General features: G+C 44.5%; 1 protein-coding gene across 1 annotated transcript; it reads right to left on the bottom strand.

The window, feature by feature from the left end:
- Positions 1-3,097: 3,097 nt before the first annotated feature.
- LOC115368550 (rho-related GTP-binding protein RhoU) lies at positions 3,098-6,871 on the bottom strand. The gene is made up of 4 exons (XM_030064697.1): positions 6,586-6,871; positions 6,292-6,350; positions 6,094-6,123; positions 3,098-4,825 (listed from the first exon to the last, which is right to left on the bottom strand). Exons 1-4 carry the CDS (start codon positions 6,854-6,856, stop codon positions 4,340-4,342), a joined length of 846 nt encoding a protein of 281 aa, XP_029920557.1. The 5' UTR covers positions 6,857-6,871; the 3' UTR covers positions 3,098-4,339.
- Between the last annotated feature and the right edge of the window lie 6,786 nt (positions 6,872-13,657).

Raw genomic sequence — 13,657 nt, forward strand, 5'->3', positions numbered from 1 at the left:
TTATTTATTTGATTATTTTTACCATTTTAGTCTGGCCTTTAACTGAATTTTATTTATTTTATTACTTCTATTTTTTAGATATTTACTGAATTTTAATCTATACAGTCATCTTATAGCTCTATAGTATCGATTATCTTCTCTCTGGTGTTTCCTCACTTCAAAGTGGCGAGTTTAGGATAGCGTTTCCTCAGTGTTCTTAATTCCTCAGTGTTTTAAAATGTGTGTGTGTGTGTGTGTGTGTATGAGTGTGTCTATTTATGTGTAGGAGAAGGGGGGATATATCTTGTGTCCATTGTTTGTTGTATTGTTTTTTATGTAAAGCACTTTGGGTTGCTCCTTTTGTATGAAAAGTGCTCTATAAATCTATAAATAAAGTTTGACTGATTGATTGATTAATTTGTGTCTTTCTCCTGCTGTGTGTGTGTTTTATATGCAGGAATAAAGTGTGTGTGTGTGTAGTATTAACATGCTGTCTCATCCAAATCTGTCAAAAAAATATGTTAGGTTATTTTGTTTCTTCTTCTAATTGTAATTAAGGCCTCAGAGGTCGACTGACATTGAGGATGCAGGTAAATCACATCATTAACATCCTTGGTCTTTTGTAGTTTAATTAATGGAAATACGTTTTTTTTTTTTTTTTTTTTTTTTTTTTAAATTGTAACAATACTTCCAGAAGTGGAGAGAGTACTACATATTGCTGCTACAGAAGAAGTACTGTTCCTCTGCTGGTATGTGACTGCAGTAGAAGTAGAAGTACTGTTCCTCTGCTGGTATGTGACTGCAGTAGAAGTAGAAGTACTGTTCCTCTGCTGGTATGTGACTGCAGTAGAAGTAGAAGTACTGTTCCCCTGCTGGTATGTGACTGCAGTAGAAGTAGAAGTACTGTTCCTCTGCTGGTATGTGACTGCAGTAGAAGTAGAAGTACTGTTCCTCTGCTGGTATGTGACTGCAGTAGAAGTAGAAGTACTGTTCCTCTGCTGGTATGTGACTGCAGTAGAAGTTGAAGTAGTGCAGTAAAAATCTCCTGCAGTAAAAGTCCAAAGTGTCTCATTTCAAATGTCCTGGCAGTAAAAGTGACTGAGCTCCTTTTTCCAAACAGTAACTGTGTTAGCTGGGATCTTTTCCATGCAGTTGACACATGTGGAATAAGCTTGGTTGAGTCTACATGGTTCTCATTGTTCACACTTATTCCATTTTTTTTTTTTTACCAGTTGAGTCTAAATGGCCCTCAATGCAGTTTTTCATGGTGCAGCTTTTATTGTGAAATTTGGAAATGACAAAAAGTAGATGCAGCACAGTAGAAGCAGGTTCCTCTTCTCATCTGTGCTGACTGAGCTTTTATTGTGAAAGGTTCCCCAGTCTGTCATTGATCATTTGTTCTCTGTAATGGATCTGATTTAAAATGTAGTGAAGGACAGAACTCAAGCAGAAAAAATACACTGAAGTAAAAGTTAAAGTTACCGACTTTAAAAAGTAGAAGTTCACAAAAAGCGACTCCGTTCCAGTAACACGAGGATTTGAAGAAGACACTTTGGGTCACACTGTTGCATGAAATACGCTATATAAATACAATTTGATGTTAATGACAGCAGCATTTTAACAGCAGTGAGTGTGTTTGCACTAAACTGTAAGAGGCAGTAGGTTTTGTGTCGCCACATTTTTTAAATTTCCATTTGTATTTTTTTCTTACACTTTTTTAGAGAACTTATCCCATTTTTATGTCACCTTATGATAGGCATTTTTGTGCTTGTCTTTTTCATGATGCTGAACTGTTTGTCAACCAAGTTTACAAAGCACCTGTAAGGCAATATTGCTTTACAAAATATACTGTATAATTTATAGTAATATATTTAGTTTAGTTTCAGTTAAATTTGGTTCAGTGTAGTTGCACACACACAGTAAACCATGACAGTTTATTGTAACCATGTTTAGAAGACACTTTGGGTCACACTGCTGCATGAAAAATGCTTATAAATACAGTTGGATTTTGATGACTCTTATTTAAACAGCAGTGTGTGTGTGTGTGTGTGTGTGCATTAAACTATAAGACGTTAAAGGACCTTAATGCACATTAAACCAGGTGAGGCCCAGAGAGCAGGGTTGTTTATGTGCCCTCGGTGTCTCAAGGTGTGTGTCGTCCTCCGTGAGGAATGCAGCTCCTCCATCTGCCGCTCTAATCCCGTCCAGGTGGTCCTGTCCGCTCCCATTAGAGAAGGAGGAGGAGGAGGAGAGCGGAGAAACCACCACCACCGGGCTCTGGGTCAGGATCAGCGAGGAAAGCCGAGCAAACCGATCTGCAGCTTACTGCCAGATTAAAGGCAGTTGGAGCCCGGGATGCTCTGCCTCAGGCCGCCCCGAGGTCGGCTTCCTCCGGCGTTTTGGGGCCTGCAGGTGGCACCGCAGCGTGGAGAGGTGAGGATGAGTGTTTATGCACCGAGGCCTGAGGCTGGAGCGAGTAAATATCCGGCTCGGAGGCACAGAGAGAGAGAGAGAGATTTGATGATGAGACAACAAGGTGATCCCTGTTAACCCTCCTTAAATATGCCTTGCTTTGTGGTAGCCTGGTGGAGGATTACCAGCAGGAGGTGAGGGCAAAGTGCAAAGAGGAGGCACACACATGGCGCTCAACACTTCACCTTTAATATTCCTCATTTGGTTCCTCCCATGTAAAAATACAAACACTTAGATTGCACCCCTCGCCGTCAACTGGGAAATTTCTGTGGAGGAGTTTAGGCGTCAAAGTGCAGCTTTTGAGAGACATTTCTCATGTCAGCAAGCGAGCTGGCTGTCAAATATGACAAGCAAAGAAGGAACTCGGATTAAAATGTAAATAAAATTATAAATTCCTCCGAGTTCCTTTTTTCATTCATTAATGACCGTTCATGATGTCTGAAGGTCAGCAGGATATTAGCTTAACGAGGTAGCTTTATTATATTATGTAGCTATATTTTTTCTTAAAAAACAGAGGCGTGCTGTTGGCAAAATGTTAGAAAACAACAGTGTGTGTGTGTGTGTGTGTGTGTGTGTGTGGTCAGTAAAGAAGCTTCAGAGTGTTCATGGTTGAGCTTTATTGGTGTTTGTTACAGTTTCTGTTGGCTGGTGGTGAAATGATCCCAGATGACCCACTTCACTAATGACCTATGACCCTCTATGGAGGTCACACACACACACACACACACACACACACACACACAGTGTTAGTAAAGTTAAATCAAAGCCCACCAGAGGACACACCCAAACCAAATCCATTCATTGTAGATGTGAAGACTTTCTGTTAAAAAAGGCTGACATGCAGGCTACCGCGTTTTGAAAAACTGAACCTACTGATGCTACTAGCACTAAAAAAACCCCAAAACAAACAAACAAACAAACAAACAAACAAAGACAGTAGTTACGTACAGTACTGTGGTGACCAAACATTTCATTTTGAAAAACTGCTCGGCTACTTGATGTTTTACTGCTAAAAAAATAATAAGAAAAAGAAAACAAAGAAAACAAACACAAAAAACAAAGACAGTTACAGTACAGTGTTATCGTTTTGTGACCAAAAGTTTCATTTGGGATTCGTCTTCATGCCACATTTGTCGGCTCTTCGCCTCATTCAGGAGTGCAAAATCCTGCAGCCTAATTGGTATAAAAACTTTAATCAAGGCTTCTGAACATGGTCAGTGATGGCAATAAGGGTCACAATAAATAGGCTAAATTTAATAATGAATAAATAAATAATACACTATAAAGTTCAATACAAAGTCCTACCAGTTTTGCGGTGAAAAAGTGACACAGAAACTCAGCCGCTCTCACATGACTGGGCCAACAGCTGATTAATATCCCAAATAATGACAATAAAGGTTGATTTCCACCGGGTTGGGCTTTACCTCGTCACTTCAGACGGTGTCAAGCAAAGAAGTCATTTTTGCAGGTTTTGCACTATTTTATTATAATTTTTTTCCCCAGATTTTTCGTGGCCACAGAAAGTCAGTGTGCAGGTTCCACTGCTGTTCTACTGTTGCAGGATTTACCTGAAGAAACCAGCAGCTGTGTTGGAAAGCAGACACCATCAGTCTCATTAAAATGATGGTTAAAGTGCTTTCCCCTTGACAGTTTTATTTATTTATTTATTTTTTTAGGGAGAGAAGAGTGTTATTTATTCACTTTCCAATACAACTTGAACTGGTAACCTTTAGCTCACAAATCTGATTCTGTAACTTCCAAGCTTCTACTTTTCTATATCGTCCCTGTGACAAACCCCACCCATCTGGGACCTCCTGTGGGCAGAATCAAGCAAAAGTTTTGAGTGTGTACGTGCCTCCCCTGGTCCAGGTCTGCACCACAGCTCTGCTCACTTCAGCTCACAGCTCTGCTCCCCCATCAGGCAGGTGATCTTCCCCCACCAGGCCTCCGACAGGCTCTTGATCTTGTCGGGCGTCTTCTTCCTCAGAGTCAGCGTCCGCTGCTGGGCGCTGCTGTCTGTCTGCTGGACGCTGGCCAGGATGGCCGAGTCGAAAGCGTCCTTCAGGTTCTTCTGGGTCAGAGCCGAGCACTCGGCAAAGCTCACGGCCCCGATCTCCTGGGCCAGCCGCCGGCCCTCCTCGGTGCCCACCGGCCGCTCCTGGTTCTGCGCCAGGTGGATCAGCACCTGGACGTCCTCCCGCAGGTCCAGCTGAGTGCCGACCAGGACCAGAGGAGTGCCGGGACAGTGCTGCTGGATCTCAGGCACCCACCTGGTGGTCAGGCTGCGGAAAGAGGAGGGCCGCACCACGCTGTAGCAGAGGAGGAAGACGTCAGCGTTCCTGTAGCACAGCGGCCGGAGGCGGTCCAAGTCATCCTTCATGACACCAAGAGAGGAGAGAGGGCACGTTAGAGTGGGAGAGAACCACACACACACACACACACACACACACACACACACACACACACACACACACACACACACTGCCTAAAATGTATCTCATGGAAAACCCATGTGTCTTGGTGGAAATGATTCCACTGTGCAAAAGATAAAATGTAGAAGCAAGATGACACTAAACTGACTTCTGTTCTGTTCCTTCATTATTTTTCATGTGTCTCTATACATGAATTTTCAGGCTCTGCCACTTTGAGTATTTACATTTAGGGAGACTTTCAACTTTCCCTGCTCTACATTTATCTGAGGTGCTGCAGTGCCAGAGTGTAAACCAGCCATCAGGATATGCAGCAGTTTGAGCTACAACATTAAACTACTTCTTACATGTCAATGCATCAATAATATAACTCTCTGAAAGAAACTTCAAAATGTGACACACACACATACAAGAGATTGCAACAAATGTAAATGTACAAATATGTGCATTTAAATAATCTAGTGCCTTCTATTGTTTTTGCACTTGCAAGTGTCATCACTTCTTTTTAAGCTGCTGTCTATTTAAAACAAAAATTGTACTGTACAATTGTACTACTTGCACAAACATCACTTTTTGTTAAACATTAAGCTGTTAATGCCTCTGTTTTCTTATTTATCAAGCTGCTGTTATTACCATCACTGCTATTTTTCTAGTACTACTTCTATTTATTTGTTTCTTTTTAACGACACTGAAAGAAACCATGTGAAATTTCATTATACCAAAGTATAATGACTATTTAAAAAAAATCTGCTTTATTCTGTTTTACTGAAATTACTTCTATACATTTACTGAAGGAATATTTTGGGTGCAGGGCTTTCAGTTAAATATTTTTTTTTCCATTACGGTGCTTCTACTTTCTCCACCACTAGTATCTATACAAAAGGAGAACTACAGTACACAGGGAGGGGTCGGGGTGTGTGATGTGTGCAAAGTGAGCAGAGTTTGATGGGGAATCAACCAAAAGAGGGCGATGAGCGTCAGAGGAGACAGAGAGGAGGCCCAAAACTTCTAAAAAAAAAAAACACAACTGAGTACTCCTGCAGGGGGCGCTGTCGCTCTGGAGGAAAAGGACAGGGAGAAGTTTTACAAAAAGGACCTCATGGCGCTGAGCTGTGGGGACTAAGGCGTCCTGCAGGGGGCACCAACACATCTAGAGCTGCAAACTGGAGCGAGTTATTGCCTGAGAACTAATTATTGACCACTGATCACTTACATTTACTGATCCACCCACCGGCCCCCATCTCTATAGTTGAGGCAAAGCAGGAGGAAAGAGAGCGGTGAGAACTTAAAATGTTAGAGGTTAAAACTCTGCATGAGGTAGTTGTTTGTTTACCATGTTAATACACGATAAACAAACAACTACCAACATTTGATGGAGGGAAGCTGCAGCTACAGGCCAGTCGACTCTCACCTGGCCAGCCGTGTCACAGAGCTGCAGTCTCACCGGCTTTCCATCAACCACAACCATCGCTGGGGAGAGAAAAATGTTATTTGAAATGGATGTTGGATATGTTCCCTGATCACCACGTCTCGCTGTGTGGGAAAAGTGCCAGTGAGCATGCATGAACACAGTCTGCCAGCACGGTGACTGAAATTATTGGCATCTAAATGACTAAAAGATGATGGAGAAGTATAATTCTCATGGGTCCGGGCGTGCGTAAAACCTGCGCGCAACGGACCGGATTCAGCTGGTGTGGAAATGTACCTGCGAAGTTGTCAAAGGCTGTCGGGACATATTCTGCCGGGTACCCGTTGGTGGTGTAGCTGACGATCAGGCTGGTCTTGCCCACCGCTCCGTCTCCAACCAGGACGCAGTTCACCTTGCGCTCAGGTACGGAGCCGGACCGCCTCCTCTTGGAGCTCAGAGGAAAGTCCCGGTTCTTCAAACGCCGGGGCGGGACAGGGGGGCAGTCGGTCCCGCACACCGGGTCCGACACACGATGGTTCTTCTGCTTCCCCACATCCTGCGGAAGCATCGCTCTGCCCTGGGACAGATGGTGGCTGTTTTAAAGGTTTGGAGTCAGAGGAGCCGCCGTGCGCGCCGCATCCTGCCCCTGCTCGTGTCTCTGCGTCAGTTTGTGATGTTTACATGAGATTCAGCTGGAACGTGGCGCAGATCTGAGGCGCGCAGCGAGGCAGCCGTCGGGTTTCTCCGCTCAGCAGGAGTTCCTGATTGGCATTCTCTCTACATCTGCTGCGGCCGCGGCCCTAAGAGGCTTACCAGGCACCATATGAGATGCGTGCACGCTGCAGGGCTTTCCAAGTGAAATGAACTAAGCTCATTTGAGACCCTTATCTCCTGGACGGAATTCTGCTGCCCGCATTGGAATTATTTCCAGGCGTAAATCATGACAAAATGATGAAACTTCCACATACTGCCGCGATGCTGCGCACATTTATCAGCTGCTGTGTTGAATCCCTCTCTCTGGTGGGATCCTGTGAGACCCTCGGGGGGCCGCAGAGGGTCCCCAGCATAATAAACAGTTTGGTCGCAAAATGAGACACTCACCAAAACAATGCCACCTCCTCTCCCTCTCTTAAAAATGGCATTTGCTTATTAAAAAAAACTGTGGTTGCCAATTACTGCCTCATGAATTTCAGGTAGCATTTTTCTTCCCATGGATTTGGGAATAAACCCCCTCAAATAAATGAAAGTGATTTCTTATTGTGTGGCATTTTATATACCAACCAAGTATCTAACCACAACCAAGCATCTAACCACAAAACAACTCTTCCTATTTGGGTGTTGCTGGGTCAAATAAAAGGTCATCTGTGTTTATCTGGATGAGGGAACTTGAAAAAAAAAGCTTTGTGGTCGATTCATACAAGATAATATCATAAAAATAAACTGTGTAGCCGCTGATTGTTTTTGTTGTGACTCACTGTTTCGGTCAAACAGGCCAGAATCCACCTCTGCTGCACGCCTTGACCTGTTTCCAGCCTGTTTGATGGAAGGACAAGTGCCTTAAACCTGCATTCTTCCTAACGGCCAGCAGGTGGCGACACAGTTGGCTGCAAAAAGAAGCCCAGTTGAATGGAAGTCTATGAGAAAACGACTCTACTTCTCTCTTCGTTTATTACCTCAGCAAACTTTTTCCATCTGAGTTTATGGTTTCAATCGGTAGTGTCATGTCTTTTAAAATACAGCACAATCTTCATTTTGAAAATTATTTTGGTTGCCTAATGTGAAAAAGGTCATGAAGCAGGGCATGACCTCAAGGTGTGCCTACCTTCTGACTGACAGGTTGCAGGCAGACTGGCCAATGAACAAAATATCTTTTTCTGAGTTCTGCTGAACAACAAGGCCCTCAAAGGACTCTGCTCTCCTGTTTGGGTTTGGATTATTATTATTATTATTATTTCTAATTTTATTTCTAAGTTATTGACAGATTTGCATGAGACTTTGTGGAAGGTTTGATCATGGCTCAGGGAAGAACTGACTGGTGAAAAGTGGGGCAGGAAAGTGGACGTGGCTTCTCATAAAAAGGCATATAACTTCATCAAACATCATGAAATATTGTGGAAAAGGAAGCGAGGAAGGTGGGTGAGGCGGTAGCTCACTCTTACCAAAGGATCCATCCCAGAAAGCTAACAGTTAACAAGCGGTTAACAATCAAAGTAGCTTGCATATTAAATTTAATTATACATATTACATTTAAACACCTCTATTTAGATTCCTTTGTCTGATCACAGTAATTAAAGTTAATTAAAGTTAAGAACGGTTGGCATGGTGGAGTTCCATCTCCTTGCACCGGCTCCACACACGTTATTAAACATCATCAGAGTCTTTAATACTGAGGGAGAATTCAGCTGTGTATAATTTTAGGAAAAGTCCAAACTTTGCTTTAAACTTTACTCAAAAAGAAGCGTTCAGAAACTAACCCTAACTTCAGCCGCAAAATCAGACGTTATCATCAGACCCTGGATACGATACAGAATCCAGAAGCGTTGAAAATCTCAATGGAATATTCCTGAAAATGTCTCTAGGATGTATAAAATAAAAGTATGAACTTCTTTACAAGGCATTCCTTCACCTTCTCTCTTTAATGTCCTGATGCACCTTTTCATGATGACTCAGTGTTTATTATCATGACTTATTCTCTGCATTTTCTATTAACACACCCGGTCCTGGTCCTCTTTTGTTGTCATTTTGTTCATGAATCTCACTCAGGTTTTTTTTTTTTTTTTTTTTTTTTTAATGCCCCAGTCATAGTTTCTGCAGCCTGACGCCCCCTAGAGGCCGCCTTGCAGCAGCTGCTGTTTGGACGGAAGTTGGACTGGATGCAAATCATGAATCATCATTTTTCATCCGTCATCTCCTGCTGCCTCTGCACAAAGAGGCCGCCTGCAGCAGAAAGCAGATTAACCATGAGACGAGGCGAGGAGGCTTCACCAAAGCCCAGGGAACGCAAACGTCACTCAGGCCTGTGAGAGGCACTGAGCAGGCGAGAAAAAAATCATCTCCACTTTGCCTCAAATGAGCTGTTTCATGAACTCAGGCTAAAAATCAAGAAACTTTAAGGCATTTTACAGGAATATCAAACGTTAACCAAATTCCACAAATAGGTAAATAAAGAGAATTTATTCTACCTTAACAGATACGTCTTTTATTGTTATTTGTTTGTTTGTTTGTTTGTTTGTTTGTTTGTGAGGGCTGATGCCAATATGAACTTGCCAGTGGCTCATATCTTGTGTCAATATTACACAGTAAGCCTTTAAATTGTTGTTTACAATTATGATAAAAGAGAGTTTATGGAAACACCACATTATAATTCCACTATTATTTAATTCCATTACTTACATGTGATGGATTTCACATGATATGAGTTTCTTGATGGCTGATACCAGTGTTTTTGTACTGCAGCTGCCAACAGCTGTGATTTTGCAGCAATATTTATTTATTTATTTATTTAATGTCCATAAACTACATGTATTCTACATAATCTACATGTTTCTTCCCTCAGTTTTCTTTGTGTCATGTTGCAAAAAGCTTTGAAACAGCATGAGATTATCATGGGACAGTGAAACCCTCCACTGAGTTTGTGTGTGTGTGTCTCTCTCTCTCTATGTGTGTTTGTGTGTGAGTGTGTGTGTTTGCAGCTCTTCAAGGCAGAGCGACCCGCCTCACCTGTTCAACTGTAGGGGATTTGATGAATTCATGTTACAATGTGCAAAATAAATGAATAAAATAAAACAAAATAAAATAAAATAACATTTCCCCCTCTGATATCAGGATTCAAGATTCAAGAGTTTTATTGTCATCTGCACAGTAAAGCAGGCGGTTACACCACACAACCCCCCTAAAACATACATATGTATATATATATATAGAAGCCTAATATATTGATTTAACTGTATTTCATTCTGCAGACAAAATGAGCTCCTGAATCTGCAGGCAGCTTCCCAACATCTCCTCCGTCTGACTGTGTCTTCGTCTCCTGAGGAGGCCGCAGAGCGACAGCATGGCAAGGGACCAGCAGCAGTGTATGTGTGTGTGTGTGTGTGTGTGTGCGTGTGTGTGTGGGAGGCAGAATGTGTAGCCATGCACTGAGCGGCGCTGACACACCAGCGAGTGGGAGTGAAACCATAAGCAGCGAATGAGACACGACTCGGTAAAACAGGTGAAATCCCACACACACACACACACACACACACACACACATAAAATATCCTCCATCCTCTCCCTGATCCTCAAGCATTATCTGTCCTGTGTGTGTGTGTGTGTGTGTGTGTGTGTGTGTGTGCGAACTATCTTTTACATCCTTAACTGTGCAAATCTGCTACAAACAAAATAATCTTTTACCAACCGAGCGCCGACTTCGTTACTTAATAGGATTAACGAAGAGTCAGTGGAAAAACAATGGCGCTGCACATACATGGTGGCCTGTGAATGGAGACGTCGGGCACCAAAACCCATAAACCCATCCCCATGAGCACACACACACACACACACACACACACACTCACACACACATGTAACATACAAAGCCGCTATTCTGCTCATGTACAAACAGTCGCCTCCGAGCCCCCCCATCTGATAAACTAGACACCTAATCAGGATCTTTGGGGACCCCGGGCCTCCTTTTTGAATTTGCAGACCAGGCAAATACATTAACTCAATTTAGAGTTTGGGATTAAGGAGCCCCCCCCCCCATCCCAACACACACACACACACACACGCCCTCACCCCTCCCCTCTCTCTTTCTCTCTCTTGTCTTTCCTCCTTCCCTGCTCTTTTCTGTTTGATGGGATCAGCTGAGCGCTACATTCTCCTCTTCCCCTGTTCCTTCCCTTGCTCCTTCACCCCGCCACCCCTCCATCCTCCTCCCCTCCCCGTCCCTCTCTCTCTCTCCTTCTCCTTCTCTCCCTCTCCCTCTCTCTCTCTCTCTCTCTCTCTCTCTCTCCCCCGGGGGAAACCGGGCTGCTCGGACTCTATAGTTATGGGCCGGGGCCATCTGTCACCGTGCGCATTCACGCAGCCACCAGAAGGCCACAACATGTGCGGATTTAAATGGAGAACCCAACTTTCCCAGGACACACAGGCCTGACCCCGGCAGCCGCGGCAACCCCCCGCCCCCCCCCTCCCTCACCTCCTCCCTCACCCCCCCCCACCCAACCTCACCACCACCAATCCACCATCCAGCATCCCTAAAAACCCCAGACCCCACCACCCACCTCCTCCTCCACCACCAAGAAATACTGTCTGCATATGAATCAGTGAATTATAGAAGACCCCCCCACACACACACACATACACACCCACCAACACACACACACACACTCCATACATGCACACACACACACACCCTGGCCTGCTGCCTGTGTGTGTGTGTGTGTGTGTGTGTGCATGGTAATGGCGGCACAGCGTGAGTGTGCACGAGGACCTTTTTACACACAATGATGGATTTCCACCTTACATAGCAGCTGATGGTGACGCAGGGCGGGTGGAGGGAGGGAGGGAGGGAGGGAGGCGGCGGGGGGGTTGATGGGATATGGGAGGGATGGGACGGGACGGGACGGGGGGGGGGGGGGGGGGAGTCGGGGCACGCCGTGGTGCATGTGTGAGAAACAGAGAGATCAGCTGATTGGTAAAATTGATTCTGAAGGAGAGAGGGAAGAAGGGGAGAGTGTGTGTGTGTGTGTGTGTGTGTGTGTGTGTGTGTTGGGTGTTTGTGGGTGGGGGGTGGGAGGTCGTGGCTGGATCGGGCTTGTCTGTGGGACCCACGGGGAGCACAATGGGACGGGTAGGGGTGGGGGGGGGGGGGGGGGGGGCGAGTGTCACACGCTTTTGCTTTGTGGCTCGGTCAACAGGCGTGTGCCACGGGTGTCGTCTCGCCTCCCCTCGCCTGCTGTCCGACTCCGGGGGGCGGGGGGCGGGGGGGTGGGAGAAGAAGGAGGAGAAGAAGAAGAAGAAGAGGCAGGAGCCATGAGAACCGAGCTGCCCCGGGACCCTTTAATGAGGGGTGTGCTGTTTCTTATCAAAGATGGACAAGCCATCATTAGAATCATCATTAGAGCCCGGCACAATGGAGCACGCCTCCTTTAGCTATGGATGGGAAAATCCTCCAAACGTGTGTGTGGGGTGGGGCGGGGTGGGGTGGGGTGGGGTCGGGGCGATGAAACCAAAAACCGCCTACTGGAAGAAAAAAAGAAAAGAGTTCCAGTGTCTCAGCGTGTCTGTCTAACCAGCTTCTGCAACAGTTTGGACGGCGCGGTTCATTAGGTGCCACCGAGGGCTTTGGTTTGGAGTTTGTACACACACACACACACGGCTCATAAAACGACAAGAAAAAAAAACAACATCTCCACATTTAATCTCATCTCAGGTCTTAAATTCTGGTTTTTCATCAAACGAGGTATAAATATCCGCCAGTGGGATGAAATAATCCCGCTTGTTTCACTTGTTTCAGGATTTTTTCCGGAGAGCGAGTATAAATCTGTTGAAACGAGGCAGAGAAATTCTAGCAATAAGATGATTTGCATTGAAAACAAGTGGGATTATCTAATCTCACGGGTGGATTTGGTCACCTTGTTGGAAGAAAAACTAGATTTGAACCCTGAAGATGAGACTGTGTGACAGGGGCGGATCTAGACAAATATTCATGGGGTGGCAAGAGGGTGGCATGGAGACTTTAAGGGGTGGCAGAAATATATATGCTGATTTAATACCAAACGATCACATATATCAGTATTTGCTTGGAAAACCCCCAAATGAGGATATTTTAACTCAAAAACATTCTATTATTGTGGTACATGAGTAAAGCATTGAATAAAAAAACCAAAAGGTGGCATTAGAAATATTTATTTATTTATTTATCAACCCCTTAAATAGTGGGAGTGTCATCTTTTGCTGCATTCACTTGCACTAGGACATTTGAGTCTCGTAACAGCGAGTTTCCGTACAGCCACAATTAAAAAATAAATAAATAAATTGTCTGAAATTGGGGTGGCAACCGCCTAGAACCGCCTATGCTGTGTGAGGAAATTCAGCTGCTGTTTTATTCCCAAACGGGAGCGAAGCCTGTAGGAATGGAGCGATTGAATTGTGAAAAACATAAAAAAAGGGGAACGGCACGGCTCATAACGTCCGTCAAAACTCGAGGAGGACAAATAGACTTGGGTGCTTTTATGGTCTCTGATTCGTTTACGGCGTCACCAGATGTTGGAGTGCACGGGTTGAAAGTGTGGGATTGATTTCACGGGTTGTAAAAAGAAAACACTGGAATGTCCTTCCGTGTTCATCTGCAAAGTTTTGAGAGGAATAAAACGAATGATTG

The sequence above is a fragment of the Myripristis murdjan genome, chromosome 1, assembly GCF_902150065.1.
Source record: "Myripristis murdjan chromosome 1, fMyrMur1.1, whole genome shotgun sequence".
NCBI classification, from domain to species: Eukaryota; Metazoa; Chordata; class Actinopteri; order Holocentriformes; family Holocentridae; genus Myripristis; species Myripristis murdjan.

Coding starts and splice junctions, on each gene's coding strand:
- LOC115368550 (XM_030064697.1), bottom strand. CDS start 6,856: ATGCTTCCGCAGGATGTGGGGAAGCAGAAGAACCATCGTGTGTCGGAC. Junction 6,351..6,585: donor AGCCTTTGACAACTTCGCAG/GTACATTTCCAC, acceptor TTCTCTCCCCAG/CGATGGTTGTGGTTGATGGA. Junction 4,826..6,093: donor CGGTGGGTGGATCAGTAAAT/GTAAGTGATCAG, acceptor GGTGTCATGAAG/GATGACTTGGACCGCCTCCG.